Source organism: Artemia sp. Qi Xiang Cuo, chromosome 2 (assembly GCF_049724085.1).
Source record: "Artemia sp. Qi Xiang Cuo chromosome 2, ASM4972408v1, whole genome shotgun sequence".
NCBI lineage: Eukaryota > Metazoa > Arthropoda > Branchiopoda > Anostraca > Artemiidae > Artemia > Artemia sp. Qi Xiang Cuo.
In genome coordinates, this window is record NC_142795.1 from 80,914,304 (window position 1) to 80,936,857 (window position 22,554).

Below are 22,554 nucleotides of genomic sequence, written 5' to 3' on the forward strand. Positions count from 1 at the left end.
GTCAACCCAGGGTGTCAGATAGGACAAGTATATTCTAGACGTGGTCTAATATAAGACAATAAATTATTTTAAGATTTTGAGTAGATATGGAGAACCATTTGAGAAAGGAAAACGATATACAGAGAAAACAACTTGATTGAAATAGGCGGCAAATTGAGAACTTCCTTGGAAGGTTATTGTCCAATTCCAAACGCGAAAGTTCAGCCATATTTAGATTTGGTATGCAAAGGTAATTATTGACAGCGAGCGAATTTAAAAAAAAAGAAAATAACATGAAACTGATTTTGGGTATGCTTAATTTGAGTTTAACATTGTCAAGATCATTGTTTAAATCGTTAATGAGTGAATTGAGTGTAACATTCTAAGTATTGGATGTTTGACAAAGGTTCAGTAATTTCAAATCATCCGCAAATTTAAAAGAGTTGCCAAAACTTGGTAAAACATTATTAAAAACAATTAAAAATGCTAAACGACCTAACTTAGTCTTTTGAGGTGTTCCACAGGAAATCGAGGAAAAACCTGATGAATCTCCGTTAGGGAGGACTACACATTGCTCACGCCCAGTTAAAAAGCTAGCTAACATACGTAAAACAAAATCTCTTGCACCTAAAGCCCATGCATTATCTATAACTTTCTGATGATCCAAATTTTCGAAGGCTTTGCTAATATCAGCAAAAACAGCCTCAACGTAGGAACTATTCAACTCTAGATGATTGAAAATAGTGTCCAGTATATAAATTAAGCAATGTGTGGTGCTATGATTCGGCCTAAAGCCAAGCTGATTTCAGTTAATTTTATCATGAATATCGTCAACAAGGAAATTGTAAATAAAACTTTCAAAGGCTTTAGAGAAAATGGAGGTTTTTGATATTTTTCTTAAGTCAGAGGGAACTTTTGGGGTTTAGTTTTCGGCATAGGAGATATAATATCTCGTTTAAAACACACTGGAAAAATACCATCTACAAAACATTGGTTAAAAATAGCAGTTAGAGGTACACTTAAATACTGGGCACATTCCACAATCAATTTGGTAGGGATATCACCTGGGTATACTGACTTATTTCTGTCAAGAGTTTCGAGTTTAAGTTGGGTCTGATGTATTTCAATCAGGAATGTCACTCACTGCACTGTTAGCCAGCATATGTTGGAGTGGCGGGTGAATTTTACAAATTAAAACAAAATGACTATTTATGACATCTGCGCCTACTGGGTCACCATTACTGTCCATTAAGAAAAACTTTGAAGAGACCTTTCCCATGAGATCTTGGACAGTTTTGTGGAATTTCTTAGGGTCTGAATACAATAACATATTGAGCACGTGAGCACCATGCTCCTTTCTTGCTTTACGGATTTCGCTAACAACCACGTTTCTAAGTTTTCGAGATTCTTGGAAAAATCCTTTCTTAAAGAGTTTATCATGTTCATTTATTAAGACCAAAATTTTTTATTTATCCATGGTTTGCAGTTAGATTTGCGAGTAACCTTTTTCACTGGAAAGGTGTCACAATATAACTCGAAAAGTTCCGCTGAAAACTTAGAAGCCCTTCCATTCCCGTTGGTAGGATATAGGATATTGGTCCAAGATTTGGAACTAAGTTTTACTTTGAAATGCGTAACCTTCTCGTCAGTAATGGCCCTGTAAAAATAACTGATCAATCGCTTAGGGGGAAAGGAAGATAAAGGGGTCCAAAAGATTCTTAAATGGTCACTTGCCCCTAATGAAGGGGCTATTTTGGGGACACAGTAGTAATCTTCAATGTTGGTAAAAATTAAGTCTAGGGTTTTATCACCACATGTAGGTGACTTGACCACTTGATCAAGGCTAAGAGCAGAGCTAAGCCACTTTTGGTCTAGCTCGTCAAAATCACCACGTAATAAAATTGCAGCATAAGGATACTTGCAACGAATTCTGTCAGTATAAAGTTGCAGCTCCTTCTTAAATCCACTACGAGGAGGGTAATAAATAATACAAAAAATCATGCAAGATGCTTCTTTTGGGAGGTTTTTGGGTCTGGTCCAGAGCCATAGAAGTTCTGTTTTGGTGTTGTTCCCTTTTTAATAAAATGAAATAATCCGTTTAGGATGGGTACAACGAAAAAAAAAGCCACTCCTTCCCCATGACAAAGAGAAATACCATCTTTGTCTATCCTGGGCTTAAAATGAGAGTCATAATTTGGAATGGAGCAAAAGTCTTCAGTTGCAGACCATGTTTCGGTAAGGCAAGCAATATCAATCTGGTTTTTGTTAAGACTAATTTGAAGTTTATGCATTGTATTTACCAGTGACCTTACATTCGCTAGAAGGATTCTGGGAAATGTGTAGGAGGAGGAGCAGTGTATCATACCAGGGTTTCTTGATTTGCTATTGGACACTTATTGTAAATTCTTGGGTTCATTTGGTGCAAATAACGGGACTGAGGAGATGGACCGGTTTATGCAATTCTTAATCTGCATGACTAGATAACCAAATCGTAGAAAATTGTGTTAGAGAACTATTCCAAACTGTCAAAATTGTAGATTAGAATCCAGTGTAAGTAGTCATATTGGAAGCACAAAGATCTGTTGTTGTTCAGATCTTTTATTTCGTGGTCTCTTAATTTTTATTCGTGGTCTCTGCCAAGGTCCGTTTTTTTTCTTCAAATTATGAATTTGGTATTTTACCATCGCAAAATTCACTTCTGAAATGAATTTGCCATAGTTAATGCTAATTCTTATTGTTTTTCGCTCATATAGTCTATTTCTTTTCTCTCTCTTTTGTTCTTTTCTTTTTAGTGATTATCTCTTATTTATTTTTCAGAAATGATGAAGCTTCCAAAATTGCGGGAAATGAGTTTTTAGGCTGCTCTTACAATGGAAAACAATGCGCAAAATGTTGCTTTCGTAAAGTTTCTTGTCCGAAACCAACTGTGAAGTACATTGGACATAGAAATGCTAGGTAAAATTGTTTATTATTAAACTGAATGATGTTTCTTGTAACTTGCAGAGCCATGAAAAATAATTTGTTTACGCTGTTAAACCAGTTACGTTTCCGTGAAAAACAGGTTGTTTTTATCACTTTTCGTCAGGGTTCACCTTTTTTTTTTGTTATGCATTCCTGGGTCATAACGGTTCGGTTGCTGCTTTGAAATATTTCAGCTCGCCTAAAAAAATCAAATAAACAACTTTCTACCCTATTCAACGTCTCTAGTTTTGCCTTCCGTGTTTTAAAGGGTGAACCAAACCGTTTTAGTATGTATGTTACCGTGAATGTCCGGAACCTGGTTAATGTCGACATTCACCGGTGAATGTCGGCCCGAAAATCCTTTTTCTCTGCTTGGATTCGATTAGCTTTGCGAGTCAGCTTTTTCAGTCTTACGTAAGCTATGATGGTAACAGTTAAGGTTAGGTTATATATATTTAGGTTCAGTTAGGTTAGGTTAAATTTGGTTATAAATATCATAAATGGGTTAAAAACTAATTTAACCAAACCTTATCTAACCTAACCTGTCATCATCAATTCTTGCATTAAGCTGAAAAAGTTGACTGGTAACGCTGACTAAATCCAAGGAGAAAAAAAAAGGTATTTTGGACATTCACCGTTGAATATCGACATTCACGAATTTTGGACGTTACGGAAACATGTGCACTTCTGTATGCTTGTTGTATCTATTGTGTCGGAAAAAAAACAGGCTTTTTGAACTCTATGTTAAGTCCTTTGGTCGGCTCCTCAGGTCTCAGTTCTCCTATAGGTGAAAACAAAATTTTTTTACTGTGTGTTGTGCAGCGTTACGTGTTTCTATGAACGAAACATTTGATTTTGCCTCGCGGAGAACTAAATTCTACGATATTCACTTTCATTATTTGCTACTTTCGTGGTACAGTGTTTTTAAGTATGGCGTGACATCTTACGAAAATATCACCCCCATTTATCAGAATATTTACTCTTTCGAAATATGCAGCCGTTAATCAAATTTTAAGTAGGAATTTGTGGTAGCATTGAAATTAAGATTCTCCTGCAACTACAAAAACATTAACCGCCAACGGAAAAACAGAGCTCTTTAAGCTGGGTATATAAATAGTAGAACATATCATAAATAAAACAATACAACTACTGCTACTACAAAGAACTCGCTGCAGCACTAAGCCGCTTGAGGCCAACACAATTACTCACGCTCCTCCTCTATTCCAGTCTATTCGAAGCTTCCTTCTTTACATCCTCCCAAGAAGTTCCCATTTCTCTTAAATATTTCCTTGCGACATCCTCCAACCCAATTCGGTGACAGCTCACTTTTCGATTGACCTTAGACGGTTGACCGACAAAGGCAATCTTTCATCCCTGTTCCTGTCTTAGCCATCTCATCCTTTGTCTCATAGCTCTAGAAAGCAGGATTGAACCACATTTTCGTACAGCTTACTTTTTGAGATACGGTTAGTTAGTTGGGTTTCCAAAACAATCCGTAGGTAATTTCTCTGGAGAACATCTAGCAACTCCTCTTCCGTTTTTCAGAGCGCCCGAGCTTCAGTACCATACTTGACCACTGTTATCACTGTATCTTCCAATATTCTAATATTGGCTCTAGGGCTTATCTTCATATTCTTTTGAACTTTATTCAACTGTAAAAAAAAAAATAATTAAAAAAAACATGGACCTTGGCTATTCTACTTTTAACATCTTCAAGGCACCTACCGTCTTTACTAATAATATTACCAAGGTAAGTGAAGCTGCCCACTTGATTCATCTTCTGGTTAGCCAACATAACCTCTTAACCTTCACTTATTCCTAGTCTCAGCGATTTAGTCTTCTTGACATTAATTTTCAAGTCTATTCTAGCACCCTGAACTGGCAAATCCTCCTAAAAAGTTAATTTTTTCTGCTAAATAAATCTAGGAGAGTTTTTCTTCCCCATTTGATTCGATGTTCCATCATTGCCTTTGCTGTACAATCCCACTTAACTCCCGACTTAATAGCGACCTCCACTATGCTGCTTTTTATCTTTTCATCGTTTTATCTTTTTATCTGTTATCTTTTTTTTGTCTTTTATCTTTTTATCTTTTATCTTTTTATCTTGTAAAATCCGCCTGTTGTTGCTATTTCAGTGAATTTGAAAAGTCGTGAGAAGTATATTTCTACTACTGCCACTACTACTAACAACTCACCGCAGCACCAAGCCGCGTGAGGTCAGCACAGCTACGCACGCTCCTTCTCTATCCCAATCTATTCAAAGTTTCCCTCTCTACATCCTCTCATCCCAACTGAGTGCGCCCTGCTTTCCGTTTAGCCCTAAAAGGTTGGCTGAGAAGGACAATCTTTGGCAATTTGTCATCCTTTATCCGCAGAATTTTCTATTTGTTCGTCATAGAAAGGCAGTGGTTGCGTTGAAAAAAAAACCTAATTTAAGGTATTACGTCGAAAATGCACTTGTACCGTATATCAATTTCATGATTTTCTTAGGAGAGATTTTGGGGATCCTAGACGCACACCCCCCCCCCTCCTTCTGGCCACACAACTGATTCTTGGTTCGGTTATGCTGCTTTTGAAAAGTTTAGCTTGAGTTATAAATCCCTTGCTCACATTCTTTAGACAATGAGTGGCTCAATAATTATTTCTTCTTTATTATAATCAAATGTTTCTTCTATAGTAGTCACCTAAATGCTAAGCAACACCTGGTAAGGAAAATTTGGTTTCGCCTATAGGAGAACCAAGGGCTGAGGAGGCGTCGAAGCGGCGCCAAGGCTTCAAAGAGTTGTGTCTCTTTTTGACTCTGATCAACTCACACTAGGAAGCTGAAGCGAAATCGCAGATGTATCGATATTGAATTAGTTCACTCCATAACATTGAGCCCTTGTTCCTGCTGCTGCAATGACCCTGTTGCCCTTGGAAGAACGTTTTTTTTTACCTTTAAACTGTTTTAATTGGAACGGCTATCCTAACATTTTGATCCTATTACATTGAAGGCTTTGCGGCTCCCAGGGGTTCAAATGGCATTGAAAGGTGGTGAAAGGTGGGAAATTTTATATAGTGAAGTCCGAAGAATAAAAAAGGATGGGCGCATTGCTATTTACTATATCAACGTTATTTCTTTGAATATGATATCTGTATTATGTGTATTGATATTTAACGTTGAAGTTCAACATCCCCTTAATACCCTTGGCGTTTCTGATACTACCCAGGGTGAAATATTCCCCCCCCCTTCCCAATAGTATATCCCATTTGTAAACAATTGGTAAATTGTATACTTTACACCATCTGTTCCAGAAATTGTGGGGGGGGGGGGGGTCATTTCATCCCCAAAAGCATAAATATTGGGCCTTTTGACTATTCTGAAAAATCCTATCTCGAAATTTTGGTCATTATTAGGGGGGGGGGTCTAAAAAAAAGGATAGGGGCAGGTTGCCACACATTCCCTTCAACATACCCTGAAAGTTCAACTTAATACCCTTAGCCTTTCCTGAGATTTGCTTTGATTTTCCTTAACATCCCCTTTACTTTTCTGTGAAAGTTCTACCTTAATACCCTAAGCCTTTCAGGAGACCCAGGATCATATATGCCCCCCCCCCCTATTCTAAAAAAACGAATACTATAAGTAAACAATGGGCAACTTCCGAAACTTACAGCAGTTGCCCGAGTGGTGTGGAGTGTCATATCATCCTCAGAGGCATATTTATTTGTCCTTTAGACTATTTTGAACAATTTGCTCGTTATTTCACAAAAAAATAAATATATACACTCAAGAGAAAAAAAGAAAGAGAGAAAAAAAACAACACAAACTACGAAAAAAATATACACTCAAGACCGTTAAATGGCGGTAGTTGGTTCTTATTTATATCTGACAGCTTTCTGATCAACATGGCAACTTTCCCGAATACATCATTCAATCCGAATTTTGACATTATTTTCCTGTTACGGTACCAAGGAAGGAGAAAAAGAAGGGATTTTGTAAAATCGAAAGTACTGGACACGCAAAGAAGAAATATCTTTCTTTTTTAACAGAGGGTAAAAACCAGAAAGATATAGAACTGAATGATTACAAAAAACCGAATGTAATTTACATTAGGCTTTACGATTAAAACTTCCTCTGTTTGCAATAATCCTAAAGTAACCAACCTGAATCTTCAACCTGGAATCAGAAATTAGCCGGGAACGGAAAGATCTTATACTATTAATAATATTATTGCCCAGCCACCTGAAAGATTGGACAGAAGGGACAGAAAAGGAATTGCATGCAAGAGAAGAAGGTGAAGAAAGGGAAGAGCCGAAAGTTTATCAATATTTAGATATAGACCAACCTGAACAAATGCTTCAGAAATGTAATTAACAGATTTAGAAAGGCTATCTTTACTTTATTTAGAAAGGCCATCAGCATATACAAGATATGATACGTTAGGTGACCCATAAAAATAAGTTGGAGGTATATTATTCAAAACTTGAGAAACACAAATTTTAAATAGGCTAGGTGATAGAACACCTCCTTGTCGGACTTTTTTTCGGAAGGGTATCTTTTTTTGAAAAACTGAACCATTAACTTTAACATTAAGAAAAGATGATGAGTACCAGTACGTCAGAAAGAAAATTACAGAAAGGTTAATTCCTCTAGTAAAAAGAGAGTAAAAAGGCTGAAAATAGTTAACAGAACCAAAAGCTTTCGGAATGTCAAGAGCGATAAGGCGAATACCTTGTTTATTTCGCGAGGCATCTACAAGAAGAGACGAAAGAATTCGGTGAGCATGATTGTATTCAATCCCAGGTTGAAAACCAAACTGCTTCTCTCCAAAATTAGCCCCAATAGTAAGATGCGGAAGAAGAATATATTCTAAGACTTTGCTCAGCTTGCAAGATACCGTAATAGATCGATACGAAGAACAATTAAGAGGGGATTTTCCTTTTTTGAGAATAGAAGTTACCGTAAAGCACAGAAAGCTATCAGGCACCAGAGACGAACTTATACAGATTTGAAAAAGCAACTGAAGGTGCGAACTCAGGAGTTCGCAATCTGGCTGCAGATGAAGCGCGGAAATTCCATCACAGTCAGTAGATGAAGATTTCAGTTTTTTAACTGCAGTTTCAACAGACGATATAGACTCAGTAACAATGTTATACTATGAAACTGTAAGCGGCAAATATTTATGAGCAACCCGACTAAAGTCAGAATGGACAGAGTAGTTTACCTTAGACAAATTTGAAAAATAATATTCAGTCCAGGTTTGAGCTGAAATATGGGAATCTGAATCGATTTCGACCTTCACCGGAGTCATCACCTCTGTCCACTCTTTGCGTGAAATCGGAAAATTAAAAATTATCTAACAGATCTAAGGTATTTCTTATGCTTTTATTTTGTGCTTTGCTTTATCTCAAATACAACACCTCTTTAAGGCCTACCACAACAAACCCAAATCCAAAACCAAAACTAGAATAGATATATCAACTATTGCAGTTTGATTGGCCTACCATGCTGCAATGACGTCAAGATATCATTCTCAATAAAATCCTAGGGGTTTTATTGCTGCAGATTGCCTCGGTTTTGACCTATTTGGGTTTACTGTACTAACTTGTGGTTCGAGAAATGGCAGTACTACTGACAATTTCTCTACATTATTATTAACGCTACCCTCCTGAACAGTATTAATTGCAGGAGTAGTATGTTACGACGAGACAGTAGATGTATTAATCACGTCAAAGTGACTATCTCCTTTGTTTACAGCCACAAATGATGGATTAGTGCTATCGGACTTCTCCCCCTTTTCATCAGTTCCCTATTTCGGCCTCTTGACTCTAAGCAGGCGGTGCTTGAGTTACCTATATTTCTTAAAATTTGTCACTGAACTACTGGTGCGTCTATATATAAAGACATTTCTTTTAAACGCTGACTTAAATGCACGACATTATTTACAGTACTTTCCGATTCTTTAGCGACTGGTTTTACATTAGTTACATAGTCGGAGTACTCCGGAGTTTTCGCCTGAAATACGGAGGGGTCTTTGACTGGTTTATTGAGTTTGATGTTGACAGTTCTTCTGGTACTCTTTCTGTGTAATTCCTGCAACAGGAAAACTCCTGTTGCAGGGTTTGGTTCTATTACTTTAAATTATCATATATGGACCACGAAATTTTAATTTTAACCCTTTGCATGTCAGACCCTTTACATAGGTAATGTCTCCTCTTTCAAGCTTGGGATTTTTGTGTTGTGTTTATTATATTGTTCGGCCTGAACTTGTCTTGATCTTTCTATTTCCTTGCGACAAACGCTATGGAGGTAGAAAGCTGTTGGACTCGGCTAGCTGCAAAATCTTCGTAGCTGTCGAAGTCATCCAGTCGTGATCGAAGTAATTTTAAGTCAAGATAGGAAATCGGTTGTCAACCGAATATAAGTTGAAATGGTTGAAAAATTGTGGTTGATGAAATAACGCTATTGAGTACCAGTTAAGTAATTGGAATATACTCCGACCAATTAGGCTCTGATTCATAACAGTAGGCCTTGCAGATGTTTTTGCAAGCCTTTACTTGGTTTTCACATAAACCATTGGAGAATGGGTTATAACCATTTCATAACAGAAAATCGGTGATCAATCTTGTGCTTAGCACAGAAATAATATGGGACCCCGGATTTTAGTAAAAAACTAACTTATTAAAAAAATTTTCCTCTTATTTAAATCTGACTTTTCTTTTTTTACCTGCTGCAAAATTATTAATTTTCAATATCCTGTAAAATACGAACAGGTTTGAATACAAAATATATAAAAAACATTTAAATTAATTAAATTTGGTCTGATTAATTTTATTTTCAAGGAATGATGATGAAGATATGGTGGAAATGAAAATTTCAGATTCAATTTGTGTATACTTACTGCCAACTACACCAGTGGTGCCATTTCAGAAAACCTCAGAGGGAGGCCAAAGATCAATTTCGGGCCCCGTCCAGACTCAAAATGTAATTACTCTACTTGTAGACTACTCTTCAAATTAGTCTTCGAATAGACATCAAAGCAGCGTAATTTATTTAGATTTTGCCTTTTGCAACCTGGTTGGGGACCAAAAAATTGTTACAAGATGAAACATTTACTACACAAATTAAAAACGGAAAGTTGCAGTTTTTTCAGAGAACATAGGGAGCAAAGATGAAAGTCGCTCGTTGTTCATTGTTGTCCGAAGGTAATCCTTCAAAAATGCCAACACAGAGAAAAGTTGTTTATTTGCGTATGTTTTTTATTTGCCTTTTGCAAAGTTGTTTATTTATTTAGATTTTGCCTTTTGCAACCTGGTTAGGGACCAAAAAATTGTTACAAGATGAAACATTTACTAAACAAATTAAAAACGGAAAGTTGCAGTTTTTTCAGAGAACATAGGGAGCAAAGATGAAAGTCGCTCGTTGTTCATTGTTGTCCGAAGGTAATCCTTCAAAAATGCCAACACAGAGAAAAGTTGTTTATTTGCGTATGTTGTGAGTGGGAGTGTGAGGACTACCCTCACAACTTTAAGAACCTCAGAAAAGTTTCTTTCAATCCTCCTAGGCTTTTGAAAAGATCTAAAGCATTTGCTGGTTTCTGTGGAAGCTGCAACACATATGCACGAGCTATCAAAGCTTGACTCTTCAGCTCTATAACATTGATGCCAGCCTTATCAAAGTATGTTGCGATCCGGAGAAGTAGGCCTAAATCTGTGTTCCTGAGGTCTTTAGATTTGGGTTTAAAGCATCGTGTGGCTTCTAGTACTGGCAGATGGAAGGAAAAACGCTCTTCAAACTCGTTTACCATTATGTCCAAAACCTCATAGAACTCTCTTTGCATTTTCTCCTCTGTTCTTGTGCCCTCAGATTCAGTGCTGTGCTTTACAAGTATTGATGTCGTCAAATAATCCCCAAATTTTCAGGATATCTTATAAACTTGTTCTGACTCTGTTGGTATGGTTGAATCAAGAGCGCTTGTTTCCGACAGATCAGCTTCGACACTAATCACCATATCCTTAGACTTTCCGTATAGGATTAGAAAATACTCGACATCACGCATTGTCTTCAGTTTTTTTTTTTTTTGTGGTGTTAATATGCAGGTGTCTGAAAAGATCAGATCTGGGGCCTGCAGTTGTTCAGAAAGAGGTTTGATCACTGCAAGAACTTTGTGAATGACATGAAAACTCAATATAAAGGGAAACGACTCTAGTTGATTCTTAAGACACGCCGCTTCCTCCCTGTCAGAAGATTCTTGAATAATTGACAGAACTGCGAGTATGCAGTTATTTATTACCAGCATTTTAGCCACTGATGTATACCAGCAAGACCAACGTGTCACAACTGTCCTTTCAAGTGTTAGCGGACAGTTTGGCAGTTTTCGGGGCCTCCACAAACATATGGTATCGAGTGTTGTTGTTGGAGACAAAACCATAAACTGTTTGCAAACTGGAAATACTGACGAAATTCTTTGCATTTTCTTCATACAATCGCCAATTACAAGGTTAGGTCTATAGGAATGACGGTGAGTGTACACTGCTTGCTGTGCCTTTTTCCGGAGACGAGCCTGTACTCCTGAAAAACGTCCACTCATTATACTCGCCCCAACAAAACCATGCCAAAGTAGATATTCTTCAAATGGGTGGCTTCGCTGCAAATCTTTGAGTGTCTTCAATTTGCTGTTTTCTAATTACCTGGTTTTTGGTTTTTCAGGAATAAATCGAAAGCAACCAACAAATTTGGAAAAGGAATAAAAAACAAAGAGCTTCAGAGTGGAAAATTGGGCCCCTCAAAAATCAGGGGGGACACGCCTCCCCCCCCCCCCGAATGGCGACACTGAGCTACACCCTCTGCTTTATTTAAAAAAAAGTCAAAAATTTGAGAGTGATAATAACCGATAGATTATTTATTTGAAATTTGGTTTTCGTAAAATTCCTGAACCTGGGGCAAGCAACACAAAAAGTCAACAGACAGCAGGCCTAATCATACTCCTTAGTCACAAATTTGCATAGTCATACGTAAATTCCATATCGATTTATTTAATGTGTCATTCTAAATTTCCCAAATTCTAAAATTATTGGTGTAAACTCACGTTGGACATCTTGTGCTGTTTTATATAAAGGAATAAGTTGGCTAATTTTTAGAGATGATAGTATTTGCTTTTACATCATATGAACATTAATGTGTACCCCCGTTTGATTTTGACATGAATAATCAATGGTTAACACTTAAAAAAAAACGCCCAAAAAAGATCATCAGGCATTTGAAAAATATTTACAAGCTAATTGGCGACACGATTGGAAAAAAAAATACCTTGACTATGGAAGCCTTAACCGAAGAGTTGAAAAGTCAGATAAATTAAAAGACACTGAAATTCAGACAGAAATAGACCAGTTTTTTTGCAATTGCGAAAAAGAACTAAAAACCGTCAACGATTTCTTTAAAGAAAAACTAGAAGAACTTATAGACAAAAAAGAAACGTTAGAAAATGAGGCATCAAAAATGGAATGAAGCAAGGACAGCTTTAGAAAAGAGGAAATCACTACGTTATGATTTTCATCTGCTCTATGTTGATTGTATGATGCTGAACAACTATCAGAAGTTAAATTTTGTTGGATTTCGTAAAATCTTGAAAAAGATTGATCATCACCAGTTGAAAAGTCACAAGGAGAAGTGCACTGATGGTGAAAAGTGGAGAGAAAACAACGTCGACAATGCTTATTTTCGCTCCTGTAACAAAATAGTGCCCTTAATGAAACAGATCGAAGATTTTTATGCATCAATTTTTAACGAGGATAAAGATACGGCAATGGAACGATTGTTATATTTCCATACTCAAAAGACACACAAGATAATATACTTAATTCCTAGTGTGTTTTTGGTTATGATAGCTCTTAGTGTTCTATTAATAACCTTGTATAACATTTTCCCAATTCCTATTAAAATCCGATGTCCCAGTGCAAGCCAAAATGATCAAATCTTTAACTGGAACATACTATTAAAACTCTATCGGGGTCCTCTTTTTGTTGTTTTGCATCAATTTTTAAATGGTCTTAATATTCTGCTATGGAGAAAAAGAAGTATTAACTACATACAGGTCTTGGGTATCAAACCTAGAGCAGCTTTTTCGGGGAAAAAGTTTTGTTTGCTTGGAGCTATAAATGCGGTATTATGGTGGCTTAGCATCATCGGCTTTTTCTTTGCGCCAGCTTTAGGTGTTTCCCATTTCATCTTCCATTTGCTTCTAGCAATTCTATTAATTCTTACTATCCTTATACCTATCCCATATTTAACGTTTATCCAGCGATGGCTACGATGGCACTTATTTCGTGTATTTTTTGCCCCATTTTTTGATGTTGGGTTTTGTGATTTTTGGCTGGCGGATCAAATAACTAGCTTGTCGTTGGTTTTTGGAGACGCGGCAGACATAATTGCTCTATACTCTCAGACGCATTGGTACAAACAAAAGTGGACGTGTATTACAATATTTGCCCAGATTTGGTGGTTAAAAATGGTCTTACTAAGCTGGCCTTCCAGTATCAGGCTTATTCAGTGCTGTAGAAGAGCAACAAAAGAAAATAGTAAACAGATACACTTATTAAATGCATTAAAATACATCACGGGTATATCGGTAATTGTATTCTCCATGTTGTATGGTGCCTACCATCTTCCAGTGCTTAAGATACTATGGATAATTCTTTCAGTTGTATCAAGCATATACGGAATAATTTGGGACGTAAAAATGGATTGGGGGTTGTTTTCAGGAGATAAGAAAAATATTTTTCTTCGAGAAAAGTTGCTTATTGGTTCATCTTTGTTGTACTATCTCTGCATTATGTTAAACATCATACTTCGTTTCACATGGACATTTTCTTTGTCAATAATTGAAGCAGAAATTTTAGACACAGAAATTACTACCACTATTTTTTCAGCCTTAGAGCTCTTTCGAAGGTTTATGTGGAATATTTTTAGGGTGGAGAATGAGCAAATAAATAACTGTGGAAGATTTAGAGACCCAAAAATCAAATTAGAACTTTTCAACGTAGATTCTACGGGTAATATCTACCCAATGGACATCAAAAGTGGTACAGTGTGAAATTAGAAAAATAAAAAGATGTGCTTGTACACGATTATGCGCGGTAAACACAGACACCGTACCAGTGTAAAATTTCTAAAAATGTCCGAATACCCAAAGATATGACGTCAAATAAAAGTAAAAAGTACACCATTGAATTTGGAACCTTAACAAGAAGATTATAGTCCTTCTCTATTAACAACAAGAGAAATGACATTTTTATTCGTCATTTCTTTATTCGTCGAATAGAGAAATGACGTTTTTGCAAGGGTAGCGCTGATGTGTCTCCTTTATTTTTCTGCTTTATTCAACAGGGGTAATCTTATTATCTTATAGAACCTCCTTTCTTTGTTTGCCATTTTATTTTTGTTGTTTTTTCATGTACCGGGTTTGAAGCGCGTTTTGAGTGGGTTTGACAAAAATCGTTTTCAGGTTCTCTGTGTGATTTAACCCAGCCAATTTTTAAAGCGTTTTCATCTTATGAGCTCCATGGATTTTGGACACGGGTTATTCAAAATTTTAACACGTCAGTGTAGCATGGTTGAACGGGTTCTGAAAAGACCCAAACCCGTGTTGAACACGGCAACAAAATGATTATATGCACAATCCGTGTCCAGCTCCGTGTTGGATTGGGGTGGCCTGAAAAAGGAGGTTTTGTAACTTCCCTAAGATTTCGCTCGTGACTTCCGTCTTTTCTCAACTTCATGGTTTAAAAAAAACGGAAAAAAAGACACCGTCGATGCAAAATATCGTAGTTCAAGCAACTTTTCTTGTTTTTTAAACCAATGGATTTTCTTCGTTATCAACAGTTCGTGGTAACGAACTGTAAGTAAGGAGCACAGTTTATAGAATTAGCAGTATGATCATACCCTATCTCACCCATTATAAAAACCCGGACCGAGGTGCGAGTGCTCCAGAGAACGTTTTTGCATATATAAACATAAGCGGCATCAGATCTTTTCACGGGTAGACAAGTCAGATTTCTCTTGGACGCGAAACTTGGCTTCAACGTTGGAACACTAATTTTGAAGAAACTAATTTTAAGTTTTTATTCCAATACATACATGAAAATCGGTAATTAGTAGTGCAATGTTGTTATTAGATGTTTTTTTGGAATTAAAAGTAGGTTTCGAAGTCTCAAGTTGGTTTCAAAGGCATTTTGAGAAATTTTCTGCCAAAATACGTGTTCCAGGGTAATTGGACCGCTGATGGCAGATCAAATGAGAGGAGCTGTTTGTACGCGCCGATATAAATATATATATATATATATATATATATATATATATATATATATATATATATATATATATATATATATATATATATGTTATATATATTTATATATATATATATATATATATATATATATATATATATATATATATATATATATATATATATATATATATATGTATATAAAATTAGTTCAGATGCTTATATATATATATATATATGCTTATATATTGCTTATATATATGCTTATATATATGTTGATATATTATATATATATATATATATATATATATAGTATATATATATATATATGTATATATATATATATATATATATATATATATATATATATATATGTATATAAAATTAGTTCAGATGCTTATAGGAATTACAAGTAGGTTTCGAAGTCTCGAGTTGGTTTCAAAGGCATTTTGAGAAATTTTCTGCCAAAATACGTTTTTAATCATCTGGTCGTTAGTACAGGCTTTAATCATCTGGTCGTTAGTACAGGTATTAATCATCTGGTCGTTAGTACAGGTGTTAATCATCTGGTTGTTAGTACAGGTGTTAATCATCTGGTCGTTAGTAAAGGCTTTAAAAATCTGGTCGTTAGTACAGGCTTTAAAAATCTGTTTGTTAGTACAGGCATTAATCATCTGGTCGTTAGTACAGGTGTTAAACAAATTGTCGTTAGTAAAGTAGTTAATCATCTGGTCGGTAGTACAGGCTTTAATCATCTGGTCGTTAGTACAGGTGTTAATCATCTGGTCGTTAGTACAGGTGTTAATAATATGGTCGTTAGTACAGGTGTTAATCATCTGGTCGTTAGTACAGGAGTTAATCATCTGGTCGTTAGTACAGGTGTTAATCATCTGGTAGTTATTAAAGGATTTAATAATCTGGTAGTTAGTAAAGGTGTTAAAAATCTGGTAGGTAGTTCATGCTTTAAACATATGGTAGTGAGTACAGGACTTAATCATCTGTTTGTGAGTACATGATTTAATCATCTGGTCGTTAGTAAAGGCGTTAATCATATAGTCGTGAGTACAGGCTTTAAAAATCTGGTCGTTAGTACAGGATTTAAAAATCTGTTTGTTAGTACAGGTGTTAATAATCTGGTCGTTAGTACAGGGGTTAATAATATGGTCGTTAGTACAGGTGTTAATAATCTGGTCGTTAGTACAGGCTTTAAACATCTGGTCGTGTACAGGTTAACATCTGGTCGTTAGTACAGGTATAATCATCTGGTCGTTAGTACAGGCTTTAATCATCTGGTCGTTAGTACAGGTGTTAATCATCTGGTCGTTAGTACAGGTGTTAATCATCTGGTCGTTAGTGGAATCATCGCAGTACGTTTAATCATCTGGTCGTTAGTTCAGGTGTTAAACATCTGTTTGTTAGTACAGGCTTTAATCATCTGCTCGTTAGTACAGTCTTTAAACATATGGTCGTTAGTACAGTCGTTAAACATATGGTAGTGTGTACAGGCCTTAATAATATGTTTGTTATTAAAGGCGTTAATAAACTTGTCGTTAGAACAGGTGTTAATCATCTAGTCGTTGTACAGGCATTAAACATCTAGTCGTGAGTACAGGATTTAATCATCTGGTCGTTAGTACAGGGTTTAATCATCTGGTCGTTAGTACAGGTGTTAAAAATCTGGTCGTTAGTAAAGGTGTTAATAATATGGTCGTTAGTACAGGCTTTAATCATCTGGTCGTTAGTAAAGGCTTTAATCATATGGTAGTGTGTACAGGCATTAATCATCTGTTTGTTAGTACAGGCTTTAATCATCTGGTCGTTAGTACAGGCTTTAAACATCTGGTCGTTAGTAAAGGTTTTAAAAATCTGGTCGTTAGTAAAGGGGTTAATAATCTGGTCGTTAGTACAGGCGTTAATCATCTGGTCGTTAGTACAGGCGTTAAACATCTGGTCGTTAGTACAGGCTTTAAACATCTGGTCGTTAGTACAGGCGTTAAAAATCTAGTCGTTAGTAAAGGCGTTAAACATCTGGTCGTTAGTACAGGCGTTAATCATCTGGTCGTTAGTACAGGCATTAATCATCTGGTCGTTAGTACAGGATTTAATCATCTTGTCGTTAGTACAGGAGTTAATCATCTGGTCGTTAGTACAGGTGTTAAACATCTAGTCGTTAGTACAGGCTTTAATCATCTGGTCGTTAGTACAGGCTTTAATCATCTGGTCGTTAGTACAGGCGTTAAACATCTGGTCGTTAGTACAGGCGTTAATCATCTGGTCGTTAGTACAGGTGTTAAACATCTAGTCGTTAGTACAGGCTTTAATCATCTGGTCGTTAGTACAGGCTTTAATAATATGGTAGTTAGTACAGGTGTTAATCATGTTGTCGTTAGTACAGGTTTTAATCATCTGGTCGTTAGTACAGGTGTTAATCATCTGGTCGTTAGTACAGGCTTTAATCATCTGGTCGTGTGTACAGGCATTAATAATCTATTTGTGAGTACAGGAGTTAATCATCTGGTCGGTAGTACATGTTTTAAAAATATGGTAGTGATTTAAGGTTTTAAACATCTGGTCGTGAGTACAGGCTTTAAACATCTTGTCGGTAGTTAAGGCGTTAAAAAACTGGTCGTTTGTAAAGGTTTTAATCATATGGTAGTCTTTTCAGGCGTTAATCATCTGGTCGGTAGTAAATGTGTTAAACATATGGTAGGTAGTACAGGCGTTAAACATCTGGTCGTTAGTACAGGAGTTAAACATCTGGTCGTTAGTACAGGGGTTAATAATCTGGTCGTTAGTACAGGCTTTAATAATCTGGTCGTTAGTACAGGTGTTAATCATCTGGTCGTTAGTACAGGAGTTAAACATCTGGTCGTCAGTTCAGGCGTTAATCATCTGGTCGTTAGTACAGGTGTTAATCATCTAGTCGTTAGTACAGGATTTAATCATCTGGTCGTTAGTACAGGAATTAAACATCTGGTCGTTAGTACAGGCGGTAAACATCTGGTCGTTAGTACAGGCGTTAAACATCTAGTCGTTTGTACAGGCATTAATCATCTTTTCGATAGTTCAGGCGGTAATAATCATGTCGTTAGTACAGGTGTTAAACATCTGGTCGTTAGTACAGGTGTTAAAAATATAGTCGTTAGTACAGGTGTTAATAATCTGGTCGTTAGTAAAGGCTTTAATAATCTGGTCGTTAGTAAAGGTGTTAATAATCTGGTCGTTAGTACAGGCGTTAATCATCTGGTCGTTAGTACAGGCTTTAATCATCTGGTCGTTAGTACAGGCTTTAATCATCTGGTCGTTAGTACAGGTGTTAATCATCTGGTCGTTAGTACAGGTGTTAATCATCTGGTCGTTAGTACAGGCGTTAAAAATCGGGTCGTTAGTACAGGCTTTAATAATCTGGTCGTTAGTTCAGGCGTTAATAATCTGGTCGTTAGTACAGGCGTTAATAATATGGTCGTTAGTAAAGGCGTTAATCATCTGGTCGTTAGTACAGGCGTTAAACATCTGGTCGTTAGTACAGGTGTTAATAATCTGGTAGTTAGTACAGGAGTTAAACATCTGGTCGTTATTAAAGGCGTTAATAATGTGGTCGGTAGTTCAGGCGTTAATCATCTGGTCGTTAGTACAGGCGTTAATCATCTGGTCGTTAGTACAGGAGTTAATCATGTGGTCGTTAGTACAGGCGTTAATCATCTGGTCGTTAGTACAGGAGTTAATCATCTGGTCGTTAGTACAGGCGTTAATCATCTGGTCGTTAGTACAGGCGTTAATAATCTTGTCGTTAGTAAAGGCGTTAATAATATTGTCGTTAGTAAAGGCGTTAATCATCTGGTCGTTAGTACAGGAGTTAATCATCTGGTCGTTAGTACAGGTGTTAATCATCTGGTCGTTAGTACAGGCGTTAATCATCTGGTCGTTAGTACAGGCGTTAATAATCTGGTCGTTAGTACAGGCGTTTTGGTTTATGATAAAAGATTGTGTGACGCTGCTCAAGTCACAATAGTGGCTTAATAAAACGTCATACGTTCTTACCATCTCTACGTTTGTTGATAATGTTATTCAAAAAATGTGTTGTAAGTGCCAGTTAAGTATGATGTATTATTAGTTGAAAATAAAAGTCAAGTCAAGTCAAGTCAAAAATCATCTGGTCGTTAGTACAGGCGTTAATCATCTGGTCGTTAGTACAGGCGTTAATCATCTGGTCCTTGCACTTTGTAACCATTTCTCATTGATTGACGAAAAAACACTAACCCAATAATAAAGAAATAAGTGGGAGGAGCTTTTTGTTCGCACCGAGAATGAAGACCAGAAATGATCTGCGATAAACTTACTGGATAATTCTATAAACTGTGGTAAGGAGCGACCCGGCTCAATAGTAATCAAAACTCTAAAAAACGGAATTTTGATACCAATAGATACATCAAAAGAATCGGATTTTTATGCGGATTTTAAATATATAAGTTTCGTTAAGTTTAATCTTGCCCAAAAAGTTAAAAAAGGTACGAGCCAGAGAAGATTTAGTTACGAAGCCTGTGAAAATATGCCTTATTTTCGAAAAGGGGGGAAACACCCCGAAAAAGGGGGGACACGTGTAATTTTGAATAACCCGTGTCCAAAACCCTTGGAGCTCATAAGATGAAAACGCTTTAAAAATTGGCTGGGTTAAAACACACAGAGAACCTGAAAATGATTTTTGTCAAACCCACTCAAAACGCGCTTCAAACCCTGTGCGCTAAATGCAGAGGGTGACATCTGGAAAAATTTGGAATTTTGTAATTTTTGCCAGAAGAAAGATCACGGATGCGTGTTTATTTATTTTTTTTTTTAGGTTTTCCCCAGGGGTGATCGTATCGACCCCATGGGCCTAGAATGTCGAGAGAGGGCTTAATCTAACGGAAATGAAAAGTTCTAAGCCCTTTTTAAGTGACCAAAAAACTGGAGGCAAGTAGGCCCCTCCCACGCCCATTTTTTCCTAAAGTCACCGGATCAAAATTTTTAGATAACCATTTTGTTCAGCATACTCGAAATATCTAATAACTATGTGTTTGGGGATGGCTAATCCCCCTCAGGCCCCTGTGGAAGGGCTTTAAGTTATGAAATTTACCCATTCTTTACACAAAATATTGGCTAATGAGAAGAATACAGACGTGTTCAGGGAGATTTTTTCTGGTGGGGGAGGGTGGGGATTAGGTTACCTGTGAGGATCTTTCCATTTAGGAATTTTTCACGGGGGAAGGGAATTTCCATGAAGGGGGCGCCGGATTTCCTAGCATTTTTTAAAAAACAATCACAAATTAAATAAAAAAAAACAGTTTTTTCAATTGAAAGTAAGGAGTATCATTAAAACTTAAAACGAAAAAAAAAATTATTACGGGGACGAGGGGACGAGGCGATTCGTCCCCTCGTCAATACCCCGCTTTTTACGCTAACATATTTTTAGTAATTTCAAAAGAGCTATTTTATTCTAATTAAACGTCCTTTGTGATTCAGGGGTCATTCTTAAAGAATTGAAACAAAATCCGAACTTTAGCGTAAAGAGTGAGGTATTGACGAGGGGATGAACCGCCTCATATTACGTATATGAGGAAGTTCGCCCCCTCGTCAATACCCCGCTCTTTACGCTGAAGTTCGAATTTTGTTAAATAATGGCCAATATAAACAATAATTTGTTTGTGTTATTTTCCGACTAATCCTAGCATTTAATTTTACCGTAAGCAGCTTCATAACTTTGATTTTTATGTGATAATAAAACAAAAATATTGCCGTGGTTGTTATTTAAAAAAACAAGTTTTTTCCGACTGAAAGTAAGGAATATCATTAAAACTTAAAACGAACAAAAATTATTGCGTACATCTTTTAAAGATCTTTTCTTTCATTCATTTCAGTCATTTGAGGATTGCTCAATTTATGGCTTTCATTTTCATAAAAATGCTTTCGACTTCTTGGCCGTTTTGTTACTATGCCTTACAAAATTAGTTCCGCGAATATCGCTAATCTAAGTTACGTGGGAGAATCTTTCCATGGAGAAATTTCTCGTGGGGAAGGGAATTTTCTATGGAGGAGGAGCTGGATTACCCGACATTATTTAAAGAACGATCAGCAATTAAATAAAAAACAAGTTTTTTCAACTGAAAGTAAGAAGCAACATTAAAACTTAAAACGAACAGAAAATATTACGCATCTGAGGTGGGTTCCTCTCCTCAATAGCTTGCTCTTTCGCTAAAGTTTCTTTTCTAACTTTTAAAAAAGGTTACTATTCTAATTAAACAGCCTTTGTGATTCAGGAGTCATTCTTAAACAACTGGAACAAAAATCAAACTTAGATTATTATAAGGTTATTATTAGTTAAAAAAAAATTAAAATTAATATGCAAATTTGGTTTTAATTATTCATGTACGGTGAGCCAAATTCAAAACCTGCAGTAATTCAAAAACTTTCACAAATTCAATAAAAAAACAAGTTTTTTCAACTGAAAGTAAAGAGCAACATTAAAACTTAAAACGAACAGAAATTATTCCGTATATGAAAGGGACTGTCCCCTCCTCAACGCCCCGCTCTTTACGCTAAAGTTGTTTTTTTTTATTGCTCTATAAAGTAGAGTTGTGAGAAAGAGTCAAACTTTAGCGTAAAGAGGGAGGCGTTGAGGAGGGGAAAGCCGCTTTCATATACGGAATAATTTCTGTTCGTTTTAAGTTTAATGTCGTTAAAAAAAAAACTTGTTCTTTTATTTAATTCAAGCAAAGGAGCTGTAAGTTTCCTACTTAAGGGTTTCGGACAAAGTATACTTTATATTACGGTCAGACTTTATTTTTAGGAGTTACGGGCTATTGTATTTCTTAGTATTGGACATGATTGTCTCCTACCTGTCTCTTCCCGAAAAAAAAAACGGGACAAAAAGATGCCGTCGATGCCGAATATCGTAGTTCAAGCCACTTTTCTTGTTTTTCAAGCCAACATGTTTTCTTTGTTGTTCAAGCCAAGAGTTTCGGACAAGGTGGCTCTAATAGTGTACTTTGTGTTTTGATCTGACATTATTTTTAGTAGTTATGGGTCATTCTTTTTCTGAGCATGGGACGTGACCGTCTCTTACTAGGTTGCTAGCTACTGGTGCAACCCGAATATATCCGATGAAACTTGCATAGTCCCCATTTATAATGAACTATATCGATCCTTCATGTAACATACCCCAGATAAGCAACTTTTTCAAAATTTGCTTTTGTTATCTTAACTTTTAGTTACTATTTACCGTGGTTTGTTCTTTATTCGGTTTAAGCTGTATCCGATGAAACTTACATAGTCCCTGTTTATAATAAACTATATCGATCCATTATGTATTTCT

At 36.3% G+C, this 22,554-nt stretch overlaps 1 protein-coding gene across 4 annotated transcripts in view; it reads left to right on the top strand.

Annotated features, from left to right (window-relative positions):
• The window catches only part of LOC148955677 (DDB1- and CUL4-associated factor 6-like), a 102,458-nt gene that overhangs the window by 64,206 nt on the left and 15,698 nt on the right, over positions 1 to 22,554 (top strand). For 3 of the 4 annotated variants that reach the window (XM_089103396.1, XM_089103403.1, XM_089103410.1), the window contains exon 9: positions 2,797 to 2,934. In XM_089103396.1, coding sequence (XP_088959522.1) covers positions 2,797 to 2,934 — 138 coding nt within the window. Of the gene's footprint in view, positions 1 to 2,796; positions 2,935 to 9,762; positions 9,905 to 22,554 lie in introns of all 4 variants that reach the window. The other variant, XM_089103416.1, reaches the window with a different exon arrangement.